General features: G+C 38.4%; 1 protein-coding gene across 1 annotated transcript; it reads right to left on the bottom strand.

Moving 5' to 3' along the window:
• Positions 1-2,778: 2,778 nt before the first annotated feature.
• Positions 2,779-17,647, bottom strand: ERCC5 (ERCC excision repair 5, endonuclease). The gene is made up of 16 exons (XM_062487819.1): positions 17,397-17,647; positions 16,592-16,767; positions 15,965-16,080; positions 15,776-15,868; positions 14,921-14,981; positions 13,869-14,012; positions 12,763-12,970; positions 11,861-12,489; positions 11,344-11,644; positions 10,746-10,978; positions 10,251-10,370; positions 8,525-8,738; positions 6,642-6,786; positions 5,670-5,870; positions 4,735-4,819; positions 2,779-3,424 (listed from the first exon to the last, which is right to left on the bottom strand). The coding sequence occupies exons 1-16, from the start codon at positions 17,482-17,484 to the stop codon at positions 2,873-2,875; spliced, it is 3,366 nt and encodes a 1,121-aa protein (XP_062343803.1). The 5' UTR covers positions 17,485-17,647; the 3' UTR covers positions 2,779-2,872.
• Between the last annotated feature and the right edge of the window lie 609 nt (positions 17,648-18,256).

Genomic DNA, 18,256 nt, shown 5'->3' with positions numbered 1-18,256 from the left:
TCTACAGATGTCTAAACATCCAATAGGGATGTAATTAAATAATGACTAAAAGAGTATCTCTCCATAGTGGGATCAAACAATACAAAGAAAGAAAAAAAGAAAGGACAATCAAAATAAAGATATATTCTGAATACCAAATCATTCTCACAGTGCAAAGTCTTAGGCAGGTTTTTCTCTCAAAACTTCAGTATAAAGAACCCTCACCTGTTTGAGAGGATGCACCTTACGCTCTTGACTTCACACTACAAAAAGCACAAAGCTTTAATGTTTAACTTAAGTACTACAGTACCGGTATCCATTATCCTGTTTGAAGGTAAAAAAAAAAAACAAACTAAGAGGCTTTCTACATGTCGCTGCAGCACACAGAACAAAAATATTGCCATTATATTCGTGTCTATACATGAACTTAGCAGTAGCAACATCATTAGAAAGGCAACAGAAAAGAGACTCAGTGGGAGAGACTTCAAAGTCTTTGTATGCATCTTCAGAATAACAAGCAGAATAAGAAATTACAGGGATATTAAGCAGAAAATGTTACACACATTCATCAGCTTGTCATCTACATCAGAAATATTAGAAACGACAATTTTTCTTCCCATTAGAAGACAAAATAAAAGGTAAAATCACCCTACAGGACAAAGCCTTTGCATTTTGTGATCCTGTACATTTTTTATGTCATTCTAAAAATATCCTGAGGTGCACTGAACTACACAGCAACCTAAAATAGTCCAACATGGGCATTTAGGAGTGCTGCAAGCAATTAAACAGCGCAGAACGGCTGTTGCACAGTTTAAAGCGGATGATACAAACTAATTTAGCGTAAAAGACAGAGACAAGTGAAACACCACTGGCATCCGCCGCATTTCGGTCAATGTCACCTGAATCTCTCCCAGCTTTCCCAAGATGCTGCTCCAACAGCGAACTCCTTATCTTGCCAGTGGCTTCTCCCCCAGACAGCCGCAGGCAAAGGCGTGTTCCGAAGCCTGTGTCACACATTGCCGACATCCCCACACCGGGAGCAATCATAAATCCCGACAGCTGCAGCCCGAGAGCCAAGAGGGCACCACACAGCCCTTACGTAAGGGAGCAATTTTGTAACAGCAAGAGGCACCCACTCCAGGGAGCTCCAGCCACAGAGTGACCAACTCGGGAGTACTGGTTGCAAAATAAATAGTGCCAGGGCATTAGTAACTCCTCACTGTTACTAAAAAGTAACCCAAGAGCACAAAGTCATTCTTCAGAGCCAAAAGGCTCTTCCAAGAGAAAAATTCACCAAGGGGCAGGGGTGCTTTTGCAGCTGCGGTACAGGAATGCATGCTCCCGTTGGAATGCAGAACTGCAGTAAGGCACACAACCCCAAAATCCTAACCCCAGGACACAGCTGTCACCCTGCATAAATATAAGCATACCACTCCTCCATATCCAAGATGTCCATTCACTCAACAGATCACACTGTCATAGGAACAAATACAGGTATCTAAGACTTCTCTTTTTTAGACTGTAATCAAGTCAGGACAGGAACCATCTCTCACTTTGCACATTTTTTAGAAAAATTAGACTTCATCATCAACTGGGTTTCCTAGGTGATACCAAAAATAATAAATTATTGTACCAAAATACTAAACAAGCCTCGTGGAGAAGTGAGAATCTCTATACCATAGCTAGCAGAAGAAATTAGAGGGAGCTCTTCTACTTCTATAAAAACACACCAGGACCTGATACACACTTTCTAAGTTAAATTCAGTAATGCCAATGAGGGATTTATAAAATAGTGCTGTAAAGTGGCTGGACAGACTGACAATTTGCTTAAAATTCTATAATCTTTTAGAAAAATATATCAAAATATATACTGGGTGTATTTTCACCCAGTATAAACTGTACATGAAGTACTAGACTCCCTGCAATTGCAAGGGCCAAATCCCACCCAGTTCATCTCAGCCCCTCATCCATTTAGGGGAGGATAATATCTCATAAAAAACTTTAATGTATGGACTTGGACTTCCAAAATTGGATGAAACAATGAGAAATGAAGAAATATCAAATGAGAAGACAAAAAAAATAAAAAAGGCAAGAAGGACCAAAATGAAACATAAGATCACAAGCAAGATGAGTAGAATGCTGTGTTTTTCCTCCTTCATACCCAGGAGCTTGAAATAAATTCTACATTCACAGAAGCATATGAGAAGTCTGAGATTCATATTGCCCCAAACAAATTAATCCAATGTGAGTGCTGCAACCAGTAGATACCTCGGAACAACACCTTTGCAAACAAATACAATCTTTGGACACAGACATGTAACTCCAAACCTAGAAACATTCAGAATATAAATAATTACTGCACATCAGATTACAGAGGGACTTACTGTACTGTATGTTTTTCCTTGAGATTATTCGAGGGTTTGAATCATCTCTCTTCAATAAACAATATTACTTTGGGCACAAAACTTTCAAGATAGGCTTAGGGAAGAAGAAAAGCAAAAAAAACGAACCTATTTTACTTCTTGCAATACCTAGAAATAACCCAAGTAATCTTCAGAATTTAATTTAAATTTGAAGAAGCAACAGATTGCAGGTGATTTCAACAGCTCTATCAAATCAATTAGAATGAAGATAAATGAACAACATGTTTTGGCTCAATTTTAAAATCTGAAGCCTGAAAACTACTTTTAGTGCAATCTAGGTCTTCCTGAGTAAATGTGTTAAAATTAGGGTTTTCATTATTTAGAATCACTTCTATTTAAATTCTGGACAGAAAATGCATGACAAAATGCATTATAAATAGAGATAATTTATTATATTTTATAAAGAATTCATTAGAATATTTACAAAGCTCAAGTCAGAAAAATCAGTCTTTTTTAATTTTATTTTTTTTTCAAGACATTTTCTTTCTTGTTCCTCTCTTGCTCCATGACTTCTTTTTTCTGCCTTCAAACACAGGTTTGGCAGTCACCATGACTATATTTCCCAGGTCTTCATCCTCACCACTCGAGCTACTATGCCCTTTTTTCTCCTTATGGTCTGCTGCCTCTGTTGCAGACACGTTTTTCTTCCTTTTGCTCTTGCTTAAATCTCTGCCTTCAGATTCCTCCACTGAGGAGTCACTAGAAGTTTCTGAAAGATGCAAATTCCCAACAAAACCACCTCCATATGAAAATTCTTTTCTGGAACCTGAATGTTTTCTTCTCTTTCCACTCTGTGCTTTTGTTGCTGCAGCTTGATTTGCAGTGCCTGTGGTACCTTTCCCTTTCCTTTTCCCAGGCTGTTTAAGCTCTATCTCCATGACAGCAGTGGCCTCCTGGATTACATCATCTGCTTCCTTTTCCTTTCTCTTCAGACAAGTCACAGCTCTGCGCAGTCTCTGACTTTTAATAGCTTGTTTTTCATGCTGTTCTAGTCTGAAGAATGAATCAATTCGAAGCTGAGTCTACCAAAAATATAACAAAACCACAGTTGAATGTTTTTGTAATGGGAATTCAGTTGTTAGCTATATTATAAAACATCTGAAACTCCAGGAGGACAAAAGAGTAATGAAATTAATACATATGCACATAGATGTGAACAGTAAGATGCATCATTTTAGTAATACCAATACTTTATAATAAATTAGCCAAGAACCTTTACAGAAATTAATAATTAGCAAACCCCAGTGAGATTTCATAAATATTGTGCTGTTGGTGATTAGACATATGTTGCTATTGTCAACCCTAATACAGAGAATTTCTGTAGTGCTCTTAAGTATGTCCTTGCAATCACATCCTTAGCCTCCAGCTGTTACAGCAGAATGTTTACTAAGTAAATGCTGCAAGTGCACTTCACATTTGTGCCTCCAAGTGCAAGTACTCGCAGGCTTTTGACTCAAGTTCATTGCACCACATGCTGCTGCAGTATAAAGACTGAAAAGCAGAACTAACAGTTGTCACACAGTGTGGATTTGTGCCATAACAATCACAGCCAGGCTTTTTGCATAGGCTAGGCCAGTCCTCTATTTTTTCCTTAACATTGTCTAAGAGAGACAGACACCTACAAAGGATATTCCAGTCAATCTGAAAGTGTATGTGTGTAACTATGAGGCTTTCACTCCACTCAGTGATACAGAGAACCTAGAACACTAATTTAGACAATGTATGGCAAAAGGAAAAAAGAATCTGACGCTGGGGATCAATTTTACAACCCACTTTGACAGCTACCACAGCGGGCATCACTATGCACTTTCAAGTGTTAATAAAGTTGACAGATCATCTGCTTGGAAATTAGAGTAATAGTATAAATGGCCACTTGTTCAACAGTTCAGTCTGCATTCGTCCTCAAAGGATGCGTACAGCACCAAATGGGCAGTATCACTCCACCAAAATCTCAGAGGCACTTTTATACATACTTTATAAAGTGTTTAAGGAACACTATCTTCCAGAAGTACTGAAGTTGCTTGAGGTACCTGTAGCTTGACTGTCCAGAAAAATCAGCAACCTGGACTTGAGATAACTGCTTGATAGGCAAGGAAACTTGAAAACAATGCCTGAAATTATACAGTGTCCCTCACAGCACACTCAAATCATACAGAAATGAAGTCTAGAGAAGCAAGCTTAGTGAATTTTAAAAAAATAAATACATAAAAAAAGATTAAAAACCATAGCCCAACTCCTGAGAAAGATATGTTACTTCAAAGCCTCGCTGTTCTTTTTAAAATGCTTCTCTCACAATTTTCCAGTTACCCCTAAACTACACGTAGACTTTCACCTGCTGCAAGTTCAGTTGTTTCATCACAGGCAAAAGGATTCCATCTATCTTTGTCATAGTCCAGCCAAAGTGATCCTTGCAGAATGTGCAAAGAGTTAAGGAACTTTATAAAATGGCTACTACCGGTATTTTGTAAACACATAAAATGAAAATTCCTGAAGTAAATAGTGTCTGGAGGAAAGTTGCTCCATTTCAAAGCTTTTTCTGCTACAAAATCAGACAAAAAACTCTTGGTTAAAACAACATATCACAATCATGTGGCTCCATCTCCATTAGTTGCAGAACTTTTTCTCTAATATCAACATTTCCCAAAGCATGTCTCAGTGAAGACGGAACTCATTTTGGCTAAATGGTATTGCCATAACACAAAATGCCTATAAACATTATTTTTATACTTGCACCTCCTGGAAGTTTTATTTCTTGTTTAAAACGCTATTAGCTCTGCATTTATTGCCATCTACTTTTCAACAGTTCACAGCAGCTAAGACTGCAACTGAAGCAAAAAGTAGACATTATTGGAAGAAACGCAGGGAATAACCAGGGATAAACTTCAAACTGAAACACCATTTCTGTCTAGACTTCAAGACTTATTTGTGAAAAATGGCAAATATATAGAGGGAGTGTGCAAACAAGGGAGGAGAGGGAGGAGAAACAGGCACAGGACAGTTACAGAAATATAGCATCACAACAGACTAGTCAGTTCAGCTACAAGATTCTCTTTGCATGCAAAGTGAGGCAGCCAACTGTCTCAGGACAGAGCAGCCCTGACTGCCACACATACATGGCAGCATTCCCTTCTATTCCAGTGGTATCATTTCAGGGGTGCACATGCAGATAGGGCCTGGGGCCCCTCACAACAAAGAGATGTTAATAACTTGACACTCCATTACTCCTTATGAACTCTGAGTACTTTTACCTAACAAATAAAAGGATATTCCCTGATCTGCTCTACATCAGGCTTCCCCCAGGTGAATGAACCCCTTGACTCATCCACCACAGGCTTCAGGTATGCTTCTGCCACTGCTGGATTTGGGAAACCTGAATAAAGCTGTAGCTCCCGCAGTTTCTTCTTGACTTTGGTGTCATGTGGATTAGGTTTCACTTTCTTATTCTTCTGAGCCTCATTCCACCACTCACTGAAAAACAGAGAAAAATTATTAATTTGCCCCATAAAATAAAATTTGAAATATCAAGAGCCACCATGCTAATTTCAATAGCCTTAGTCTCCCTACTTCAATTACTACAAGAGATGATGTAGAAAATGCCCAAATGAAAGATGGCCAAAGGGACAAAGAACCTTAGAAACAGAAAAGTCAGAACATACACATTAAATGCAGATACCCCATAAGCTGCTAAACAGAAGCCTCACTTGCAGAGGATGTTCCACACACAATCATTTTTGGCGTTTTTTTAATATGCAAGGAAAAGAAAGGAAAAAAAATACTTCTAACCATCCTTGCCATTGCCAAAAGAGTTGCCTTGGCCCTCTTCAAATCTTGCTCTTGCCCACACCCTACCTGCCTGTCTCCTTCCAGGTCATCCATTCCCCAATCAAGTCCCCTTTCTCTATAAGCAAGATAAAGCAACCTCTCACCAACCCAGGGAGAATTAACTATTCCACTATGGATCCAGCTCTCCAATAAACTCTGAGGCAGATGCACAATTCTACAGCTCTTCTGCTGTCTTTGTCTCACTGTGATTGCTATATTAACTTGTCACTTATTGCTATATCAATGTATCTACCTGTCATTGCAAATAGTGATATTATGGAGTCATGTTTTACAGCCTACCATTACTGATGGTCATTGATGGTGGTATGTTTTGCTACATGTTTAAGCATCAGAAAAGCATATTTACTAATAATCACAATATGGAGATACAAAAAAGCAAATCACAATCAAGCATACGCGAATTTTAAGAGAGGCTCCAAGCCATGCCCAGGAAATTCATTTAAAATCTCCATCGCTGTTACAAAGCCAACATTTGGGATGCCCTCAGTGTAGTCACTTCCAAGCAAGTATGCCAGATTAATTAGCTTGCTTCTATCCAACCCTGAAAAAGAAAGTGTATGGATTCAACATTTTTTAGCTTGAAAAATAGAAAATATTATCAGAAAGGCAAAAACTGAAAGGAACACAAAGGCATTAATGCAATAAAATTATATTTAAGTCAACATCAGAATTTGATAAGTTATATTCTGGAGCAGTATCAATATACTCCTGCTAACTCTCATATATATCTTATATATATATATATATATATATATAACTTGCCGAAGTGAAAATGTTACAATGGACATCAGGAATAATTTAATAATTTTTTCATAGGAATTATTGTTAAACATTAGAATGGACTGTGCAGTAAGGTGGTGGAGTCACGATGCCTGGAAGTGCTCAAGAAACAATGTGGATGTGCAACTTGGTTGCCATGGTCTAGTTGACAAGGTGGTGATCAGGCAAACATTGGACTCTATGCTCTCAGAGGTCTTTTCCAACCTAAATAATTCTGTGCTTCTGCAATTTCAAAATTCAGGGTTGTTAAAAGATATTGTTTTTACATTTATTACATCCAGTTACTGTCCTCTTCTCATCTAACGCTGACCTGAATTGAGTAATGCCAGAACCAAATAAAAACATTCTGTTTGAATTCTATTCCATAATACCAATGCCTCTGCTTCCTAGAAGTGTTCCTCAACCAGGAGCCTTTTGCTCTGTGCTGGTAAAGTTACTAAGCAGACCAGAAGAGCCTGTGAAACAGCCAGGAAGAAAGAAGAACTCAGCTGATCACTTCTATTTCATAGGCTATAAGGTCTGAGGCAACCAGACTGACTTTTAGTGACCAGTTTCAAGAGTTTAGATTTGAAAAAAAAATATTATTTTTAAAATTCCATGCAGAAAAGGAGGGATGTGAACCTAAGCACACAATTAAAGACCATCATCATGTTATTCACAACATCCATCAGTTGTCCAGACAGAAGAATTTCTGCAATGCATGGGAAAGGAGAAGCATGAGACTGCAGAGGAATGTGACATAAAGACTGATGATGACTATTATTTCCAAATAAACAAATAAATAAATAAATGTTTTGCTTAGCACATCAAAACCAATTTGCTGGAAGAAACCAAAGCTACATTTTTCACCACATAAAAACTTTATGAAATTTCACTCGCTACTATTTCAAAGCCTATAGCCTCTCAAATTGAAAATGTCAAAACTGATTTTAAAAGAGTTCTGTTCAAGACATAATAACAAGTTTAAATTGGCTCATATTTTGCCTAATACTCTATGTGACACTGAAGTTTAGTAGTTCAACAAAACTGGCAACAATTTGATTAGACTAGCTCAAGAGCAATCAGATAGATGAAAAACATTTTTCAGTGTCAACTATACGATAAATGTGTTACACATATTCCAGATCCTCTTTTAATATATTACATCTCAGTATGTCCAAAACCAACTTCTATTTCCAGAAGACAAAAACTGCCGACATCAGAACATCATTTTCCCACCACATCAGAAAAGTCATGCTAACTTTTACCCAGAAACTGGTATAATAGTTCACATCTCCAGCCTTGATAATCATTACACTAACTCAGTACATTAAATGCAGGTGACCTGCAAATTCAGTGGGAGCCATCAGGCAGTAAAATAGCAACCTAACTGACTGGCTTTAGAGACTCTCCAAAGAATAGACATTGAGTAAGACACAAAATTCTGTAGAAAATACAAAGAGAAAAACGACAGTTTCTTATTAAGGACTGTGTTTAACAAATCAATACCTGAGGCTTACCTAGCTGGTTCTGAAAGTCAACATACTGGTAATATTCTACGTATTTGTTCTGACTGAAGAAATTTTTATAAACATGTCGTGCACCAAACAACCAAACATCACTGTCATCGGTGATTGTCCCAGAGGTCTGATCAGTGAGGTCCAATACAGCACACTGTGCCTCTGCCTCCATCGGAGCTTCGATATACGGAATGCCAAACAGACGGAGGAGTTCCTGCAGGACAGAAGGAAAACAGTTAGCAATTCATCTAAAGAGTTAACTTCTAATACACTTCTGCTTGACTCAGAAATGCTAGATTCACACTTGGGAGTTATTTATTATTTGACTACAAACCATAAACTTCCAGTAAAAAGTGCCAAGCTCAGTTAAGTCAAGGGGGAATCCCCACTCAACTCCTCTCAGGCAGACAGTGCCATATAAGTCAAGCACTACTTGAGCACACTTCTGCCACACAGTTTGAGAACCTGCCATCTTAATTACACAAGCATACCTAAGTATCGTTTTGCACAGCAAGGAGAAAATTCCATGCATTACAATTATGTGGGCTCCAGGACAGAAAGATGCAGGCAGGTTAAATATAAAAAGTAAAACTTAAATATCGTATTAAAAAAATATTTGGTCATCACTTCATCCAAGAAAGTAGTGTGAAAGCATATGAGAAACATTCATATCAAGCAGGAAACAGTGGGAAGACTAATCATTCCTTGGATAGTGTTTTGATATTACTATTTTGATGCATTTTTGCTTTTATGGGATACATTACACAATCTCAGTTAAATATTCCACATGCACTAGATTTACAGGTTTGTCCTAGTTACACAGGTCTGGATTATGTTCTTCATTCAGATGGTTTTTGAGGCTTGACAGAATCAGTCTCAAGACTTTAAATTTTTACTGTAATTAAGAATAGGAGCACAAAAATCAAAAGACTGACAACCATAATGGTGTGCCATATGATTACATGGCACATAATACTACAAAGGCAATCTACTGGCTTTTAAAAAAAACACCTGAAGAAACAAGTATGTGCAAATGTTTAACCAAGATTAAGTATCATTTTAAAACTACCTAAACTGTCCCATTAAGAAAAAAAAATACAGGCATTTACATATTTCTCAGAATTTATTTATTAGCATAAGTTTATTACATCACAGACACTATCACTAGTCTACTGTAGTATGGATTTGTTGAACCAAACACATTGCATTAAACCTTGAAACATTGACACAGAAGTAACAGGCTTATTGAGGCATTACTGGTGATATTCCTTCAAATTGCTTACTCAGGGCATAAACTAGACTGACTTCTTATAATTTTTTTAACCTTTTAATCACTAGGGAAAATCACAGTTTAACTGATACATGGACTGCATCAATTCTTTGCTGCTCCACATAGCTTCCTAGTACCTTTTGTTCATTTTGCACCTTTCACAAAAACAGGCCAAGATCAAACTGGCCCAACTTTTAAAAGCTGGTGCTCAAAAGATATACTGATTTATCCATAACTGTACCATTATTTTATAAAGTTATTACACTTACTTATAATAGCTCAAATTCAAGATTACCTTAACACTTTCAATATTTTAAATCAAGCAAACTGAAGAAAACAAGCTCCTTAGAGGGGAAAAAAGGTGACCTATATAACTAAGCAAAATTACTAACAGCTTTTGAGTAAATGACTGGGATGGAGGAAGGAAACAAACCAAAATGACTCAACAAATACTACCTGGCTTTCCAAGAACATCTGTCCTGTTACAGAAGCAGCAACACGTTCCTGCTGCTGTTTTTGAGACTGAAGCGTATTCTGCTCAGTAGAAAGGTTCTTTTCCAATTCTTCTAGTTCTTCCTGAAAACAGAAACCAAGATTTTTATTATTTCAACAATTCAAGTACACTTCGTAAAGCACAAAGTCTCCAGCTACAATTACCCTAGTAGTATATGTTCCTTTAATTCACACTAGGAAGTTGTTACAGCTTCTCCAATGCAGCAAATTGTAAGACCAGAGATAGTCTAGTCATGAATTTGCTAAAACCTTGAAGTTTTCCTTTGAGTTTAGGGAGATTATAATTAACCACCTTTAAAGAAAGATCAGTTCCCATACAACTAGAGACCTATGTGAGAAAGCAATGAAATAATAAGAAGCTGTTCAATACTTTTCCTTAACAACTATTTGGAGGCAAAGCACTCCATTACAAGCTCAAAACAAGAAACAATGAGTTACCAAACTGATGTCTTGCCACTCATCCACTGCATCTTTACTATCAGCTTCTCTTGCAACATTCTGAGTGTTTCCCAACTGCACCTCATCAGACTCCTTCAGCAAGGCCAGTGTGAGAACTTCAGGTCGGTCTGTCTCCACTTCTGGAAGTGTCAGTTCATCACCCATTTTTTCATCATATTTAGTAGGAAACTCAGCCTCATTACTGACCTCAGCATCCACTTCAATAAAGCTTCCTATCAAAGGAAAACAGAGACTTGTACATGTTTCTAACTTGGGCAGTGACTTTATTTTCTATATGCAGCAGATAAATATAATGACTGTGAAATTACATAAACCAAGTGGCTGACTGGTTAATACATCAGTAAAATTCAATGTACACAACATGCTTTCCTGATTCTCCATATTCTATACTCAGGTTTCAATGACAAAATGTGACACCAAGGGGAAAAACACAGCTCAGATTTTCTTCCTGCCTCCTTTATATGTGGAAGTGGTTGCATTTTTAAACATTTCTTACTAATAGAAAAAGTTACTTTCAACTGACTACAAATACAATATTGTCCTATTTTCTTATCCTTTTCAATCAAAAAGCACATACCATCAGAATCACTGTCTTCAGACTGCGATATCCTTTCTCTTTTCTCCTCAGGATCTCTTGTTTCTGGAAAAAATCTAATATCGTCAGATACATTCTCCTCTGATTGCAAAATTACTTCCTGTGTATTTTCAGAAATGTTCAAGTTTTCCTCATTTTTGCAAAGGTCTGTTGTTTCAGCATGAATCAAAGCATCTATACTAGTTTGCACAGGGTAACAGCTTGGCTTCTGCAAACACGAATTCATATCCTTATCTCCCAGAGACTCCGAGTTCATTTTGGAACCATTTCTTTCTTTGTCTAAGTCTTCTTTGTCTTTTCTAGTACTGTTAATATAAAAATAATTTTCAGCTCTGGATATACTGGTATCATTTGGTGAAATAGGATTTTTGGAACCATTTTGTTCTTTGTCTCCATCTTCTGTGTCTTTTATAGTATTGTTAATATAAGTTTCAGCTATGGATATACTGGTGTCCTTGGGTGCAACAGGATTTTCTGAATCATTTTCTTCTTCGTCTATATCTTCTTTGTCTTTTCTAGTATTTTCAATAGCAGAATAATTTTTATCTCTGAATATACCAGTGTCATTGGGTGTAATATGACTTTTTTCTAACTCCCGACTCCTTTGTTTAAATTTAGCATCTTGCACAGTCACTTGGATTGATGAATGAATTGTAGCTGTAGGAATGTTTTTTTCCTCTTTAACTTCAGGAATCTTCTCCTCATCTGAGCTAGTAGGCAGAAAATCCTTCCCTTCTGTTCTTCCTGATAGCACCCCATCGGTCGTAGCAGCAACAACTTCTTCCCCTTTATCATCTTCACTCAGAGCTTGCTGAATTGCCCACAGTGTTCTTGGAGACACACTGCCTTCCTCTGGCACAAACTGGTCCACGTTCAATCGTCCTGCATCCAGTTCTTCTTCTGAGCTGCTTTCCACCATGGCTGCCTGGATAGCAAGCAAAGTACGAGGAGAGGGGGGTGCTGCCACAGCCTTGACATCTTCCTCTGTCTGCATCTTGTCAGATGCAGACAGCTTTGCATTAGCAGGAGGTTCATTGATTTTATTTAATTTAGTCAATTCATGCATTTTTGATGAGGGTCCTGCAGTAGTTTCCAAGTCTCTACTCATAGCTTCTCTTGCTTGAATACCTGAAAGAAAGTTTTGTGTAGAAAAATACTGCTTTATAATAACATTCCATTTTACATAACAAACATCATTATATAAAGATTATCAAAAACTACTTTTCTACAGGTTTACAGATCACAGTTAATGACATATAACAGTAATGCACATTTCATACAAAAGTACTGGCTACACGCACCAATAAACAATATTCAGATTTTTCTTAAAATTCCCAGTTTTAAGTGTGTCAGAGTGCACACTCCAAACAATAGGTTTTATAAAATTAAGACCCGACATACCCTTTATCAGAATATAGTGAGAAGTCTCTTCAGAGACCACCCTCCTTGATTCCACTTCTTTCACAAAACCACCTTCATTTTCATATTGTGTTTGGATTTCACCCGAGTGCTGTTGATTCATTTCTTTTTGTACATTTTCTATGCACCGATTGAGGTTGCTTTTTTTAAGCAAACCCCTAAGTTGGTACTGGGAAAAGTCATTGGAGTCCTCAAAAAAAACAAAACAAAAAGCAAAACAAAACAAACAAATCAATTGAAATAAAACACCCCTTTTCAGCAAATTAATTTCCCACATTCTGAAAGAGTATGGAAAGTCTTTCAAGAGTTCCTTTAAGCATCTAACATTTGTCTTTCATGGGCTGCTGCACTCCCAAGCAATGGCAACACTGCTCTGGCAACACACAACAATTCTGAACAACAATACAACAATTCTGAAAGGTACCAGTAGTTCTGAGTGCTGGAGAACATGACATCTCAATTTTGGCCATCAGAGCTCATTCCCATCTTAAAAAAAAAAAAAAAACAAACAAAAAAAAAACCCCAAAACATTTAAAGACAATCCACATCATGGATCATTTTAAAATGATGGTTCTTAGCTCACACTTGGACATAAGCTATCATTTGATCTGATCTATATTGTACCTTCAAAACCTCACTGTAGAAGTGGCACTATAGGATTCCCCATTTGTGTCTGAACAGCTTCAATACATATGCCTAAGTTACAAAAGCCTTTTCCCAGCTGCCAGCTCCTCTAACAAATCAGAGAATTTGTTAGAATTCCAGCTTTGGAATCCAAGCTGTGTTCATTCTGCCTGGTTCATCCACACCAGCAGGCATGTTATGCAATCTTGGGCATAACATTGATGAGGCACGAAACAGCATGATTTTTAACATTTTTAAAATTAGTTCTGCTAATTTTAGTGGAAATCAAGAGATAATGCTGTTAAGAGTCATTGTCTCATTGGATTTTTTTTTTTCCTCCTCAAGGTAACATCTCTCATTAAATAGTCCAGGGTGCAAAGCTTTCCAGATGTAGTATTCTCTCTTCATTTGCATTAATGGCAATAACTCAGTTCCAATGCCTTCAAAACTATTTTAAATATTACCTCTGGCATTGCTTCAAATAACGTTCTTCTTCGCTTTGTAAGTTCTTTAATATCAGTCAAGATCTCATGTTTTATTTCTGGAGGCAGTTTGTGGAAATCTTCTGATTCAATATCTACAGAATAAGGATTTTCACATAACTGTTCCTATAAAAACAGAGAACAACAATACATTATTTATATTACAGCACTACAAAACAGTAAAATATTCAGAACATCATTCCAAACAAAACAAAACAAAAAAACACAAAAACTTTGTTGCTACTTCCCATATGGTGAAGAAAACAAGAAAGAGTAACTCCTATGTAATAACAATGTTAAGTAAGTATCCCATTAACATACACTATACAGATATACTTGATTTTATTCTTTTACAAAAAGATACTTAGTATAAATCACTAAAGCAGGTCATATAGCCTCAGCTAGTCTGATTTTATCCTTCCAAACAGGTTCTCCTTCTGAAAGAGAACTACTTCAAAGATAAGCAGTCTTTCCAAGAGTTTTTCTCTTTTTTTTTTCTTTCTATTGATGAAAGAAGAGATAATTTTATTATTTATTATGTCTTCTTCTTAGGCCATATATTTCTCTTCTTCTCTTCCTATCAGATCAGCACATCAGAAGCAAATACAGAATTTATCTGTGAAAACTCAAGGACTTAAGAGCTTCAACTTCAGTTCACATTTGGTGAAGCACAGGAATTTTTTTAAATATGCTCTTTCACACGCATACACACGTGCACAAATGCATGCATTTCACTTACATTGGTACAAAAACCAATGTCTTCTCCACGTGTTCAGGGGAAGTAGTAAATAAAAAGAGAAAGGATAACACAAGAATTTTCTGTTCTGCTGTACTGTAGTGGAGAAATCACATTTTTATTTTTGTCATTAATAGGAATTCTTAGAGTACTGAAGATTAACTTTTTTGCTTATAAGTAACACTGTAACAAGATCTGTATCTCCAAAAAATTGCATTTTCTAAGCTTTTTGTCTTTTAAGCAAAGCACCTGAAGGAGAAGATTGTTCATAGTAACAAGGCAACAAGGTTGCACTTACTTGCAACATCTTTTTTTGGCTCATTCTCATTTGCCATTCTTTTTCTTCCTCCTCCTCTGAGCTAAAAATCAAAAAGAGAAAACAAAAGGTATTGATATTTACCCAGGAGAAGAGAGTTTCTATTTTAAGCAAAACGACCTTCGCCATGGCTGGTCAAGCACAAAAATTTGCAGCATCAAACATACACACACACATATACATATATATTATATATACATATATATGCACACATGCACACACACACTCAAACAAAATAAATACATACACACATCATAAAGATCTGAACAAAAAGTAAGAAGGCAAACTTATGTCAGTCAAAACTAGATGGAGACAACTGCTGCTGTTTAGATCACGACCCAATTCCTACTTGGTCAGCATTTGAAGTATATAAAAGCACAGATGTAGAAAGAGTAACTTCCAGGGCAGCTTCACATTCTCACTCTGGGTTATTTAAGAAGGTGCCACAGATGTCACAAGTACAGACAAAGCCTGCCTCTGCTGCACATGTCAACACAAAGTAGTATCAAGCTGCCACACCCAAACTGGAACAATCACTTCCATTTAGTTGTATGGACATGGCCATAGAGACAGAGGTAGAACTTTCATCTTTATATATTAATCCAGTGTAGAAATTTAATCTGTGGGCTGAAAGCTTCGTCTGTTACTGCCCCATAAATAACTAGGAGGTTTCCGTATCCAACAAGAAACTGCAATAAAACATAAATTAAAGAAATATACTTTTTATACTTTGGCCTCATAGGTCAAAGGCCTTTCATCAGCATCAAAAAATGTGGTTTATATTTTTACCCAACTTTATTAAAAGCCATTTAAGCTATTTTTCTAAATTCTACCTACCTATTCTTCTCTTCATCCTCTAAAGCAGGCAATGCATACATATCATCAATTCCTTCTCTTCGAACTTGTGTAATACTGGGCAAAGCTTCATTTCTTAGGGAAAAAAAAAGAAAAAACAAAACAGCAGTTAATAGCTTCAAAAAGACTTACTCTCACTTATAAACAAGGGGAAATATTTTTTTTTCTTGCCTTTTGCCTGTAAGAGCAGTTTTGATAACATGTCTCTTCAAAAGTGTTTTCAAGAGTTTCTCTGCAGTTTTCCTGGAGTCATTGATGGCATTTTCCTTTCTTTGTCTTCGCTTAGCCTATGAAAATAAGATTAACACCAACAAGATTTTGCTGGATGCTGAAGATGCTCTTCCAGTGAACCTCTGTTAAAATTCTGTGTGCTGAGCCTATGAGCTACTCCTATCTCATCCTACACCAAGGGGGACAGAGCTTTCAGAGCATCTAAATCTATGTCCATTTCCTCTGTGGGACTCAGGAACAGCTTTCAGCTTCTGGGTACAAATGCCAGCAGAGCTGCATTCAGGTCCATTCTGGAGCACAAGCCAGCCTTGTGCCATCATCCACTACTCCGCAACCTGTCTCACATGCATGTCAAACCTGCCTAGATTAAAGAAAAGCTACTGCATGCTCCAAGAGCTAACCCAGGCTGGGACTGCAAAGGACACCTGCAGAGCAGTGGACTCCAATACTTCATGTCCACAGCTCAAAAACATAAACAGAACGGGAAGGAAACTGAAAATGGCTGCCTAGCAAAATCAGCAGACACACAGCCTCATTTACATTGCAATAACTCACAAAGGTACTTACTAAGGTTTGTCTCTTCAGAAGAGGTGCCTCTCCATCAAAAACAAAGATGGGGCGAATCCGGAAAAACAGTAACTTGCAGAGTCGATGAAACAGAGTGAGCAGGTGAGCATTCCGTACAGGAATACCACCACGATCTCTGGCTCCCTTTATTGCTTGGTTCAACCAAATACTGATATCTTAAAGAATCATTAAGAGGAAAAAAATGTGCTCTTTTACACACAAACCACACTAAGAGTTCCTGTGAAGTGCACAGATTTGACTGAGTGGCTTTTGCCCACAGCTCCAAGCTTATCTTATCAAAACCAAGAATATCCAAACAGCTAGAACTTAGAAGAAGACTAAGTCATTGCCCTTATTGTCCTGCACAAAAAGCAGAGTGGAAGCAGAAGTGCAGCAAATACCTCGCCAGTTATTTTTATAGGTAAGTGACAGGTAACTTCCTTCCACAACTTTCCAGCATTTAACCAAGTATACAGGTCAGGAAAGCTGATGCGTAAGTATAAAACTTGCTCATCTTGTAGTCTTCCTGAGAGCAGCACGCTTATTTTTAAAGCGCAAAATTCTATAGTCCAACACTTGTATAAGGAACCTATTTTTAAAAGCCTATCTTCTTAAAAAGATGAAAATATAAGAGCTTAGTATTTCACATACTATAAAGCAAAACTTCCACTTACCAAAACATAGGCAACTTAAATGTAGTAATAACAATAATAAAAATAATAAAATAATCCCTTATAAATGAGGGAAATGGTTAAAACAATCTCCCTTGCAACTTCGGTTCCTCAGCTTCACTTTTAAAGGATACCAACAGCAAGAATTTTCCCTTCCAGTGTTTCTGGGTTTATGGGTCTCCCGGCGCACTCAAGCAGCTTCCAAAGTCCTTGAACTCCCATTGTCCTTCCTCAGTTGATTCGAGAGAAAAATCTATGGTGCACAAAAGAAGGAATAACCCAAAGATTATACGGCCCTCGACCGCTTTATTAATCCAGACAGAAATAACGAGGAAGCCGCTCAGGGTCGGGATAGCCAGGGGCAGGCGGAGGCCGTGATCCCGGACCTGCGGTGGGGCGCGGATCCTGGCGCAGGGAGGCGGGAGGGACACGGGACGGACGCGGCCTGCAGGCGCCACCGCCCGCGGAAGGCCACCCGCACCGCACCGCACGGCACCGCACCGCACCGCACCGCACCGCACGGCACCGCATCAAACAGCACTGCACCGCACCGCACCGCATCAAACAGCACTGCACTGCACTGCACTGCACTGCACCGCACCGCACCGCACCTCACGGCACAGCACCGCACGGCCCGGCCCGGCCCGGCCCGGCACAGAGCGCAGGCCCCGCCCGGCGCGGCCCCGCGGGCCGCCGGGAGGCGCAGGGCGGGGCCGGCGCAAGGCCCTGCCGGGAGCAGCCGCCCACGGCCCGCCCCGAACACCCCGGGACCGGCGGCTGCCGCCGCCCCTCCTCCAGCTGCGGCTCCTGAGGCCGGTGGGCTCCTCGGCTGCCTGGAGGAGAGCTCAGTACCAAACAGCAGAGAATACAGAATCAGTTCTGTTGGAAAAGATCTCCGAGATCGTCGAGTCCAACCTGTGATCGAGCATTCCTTTGTAAAGTAGACCAAAATGGAAGTGCCAGGCCCAGTCTAAACGCTCAGGGACGGCAACTG

This window comes from Cinclus cinclus, chromosome 2 (genome assembly GCF_963662255.1).
Source record: "Cinclus cinclus chromosome 2, bCinCin1.1, whole genome shotgun sequence".
Classification (NCBI taxonomy): Eukaryota; Metazoa; Chordata; class Aves; order Passeriformes; family Cinclidae; genus Cinclus; species Cinclus cinclus.
This window is presented reverse-complemented; position numbering and strand designations above follow the sequence as displayed.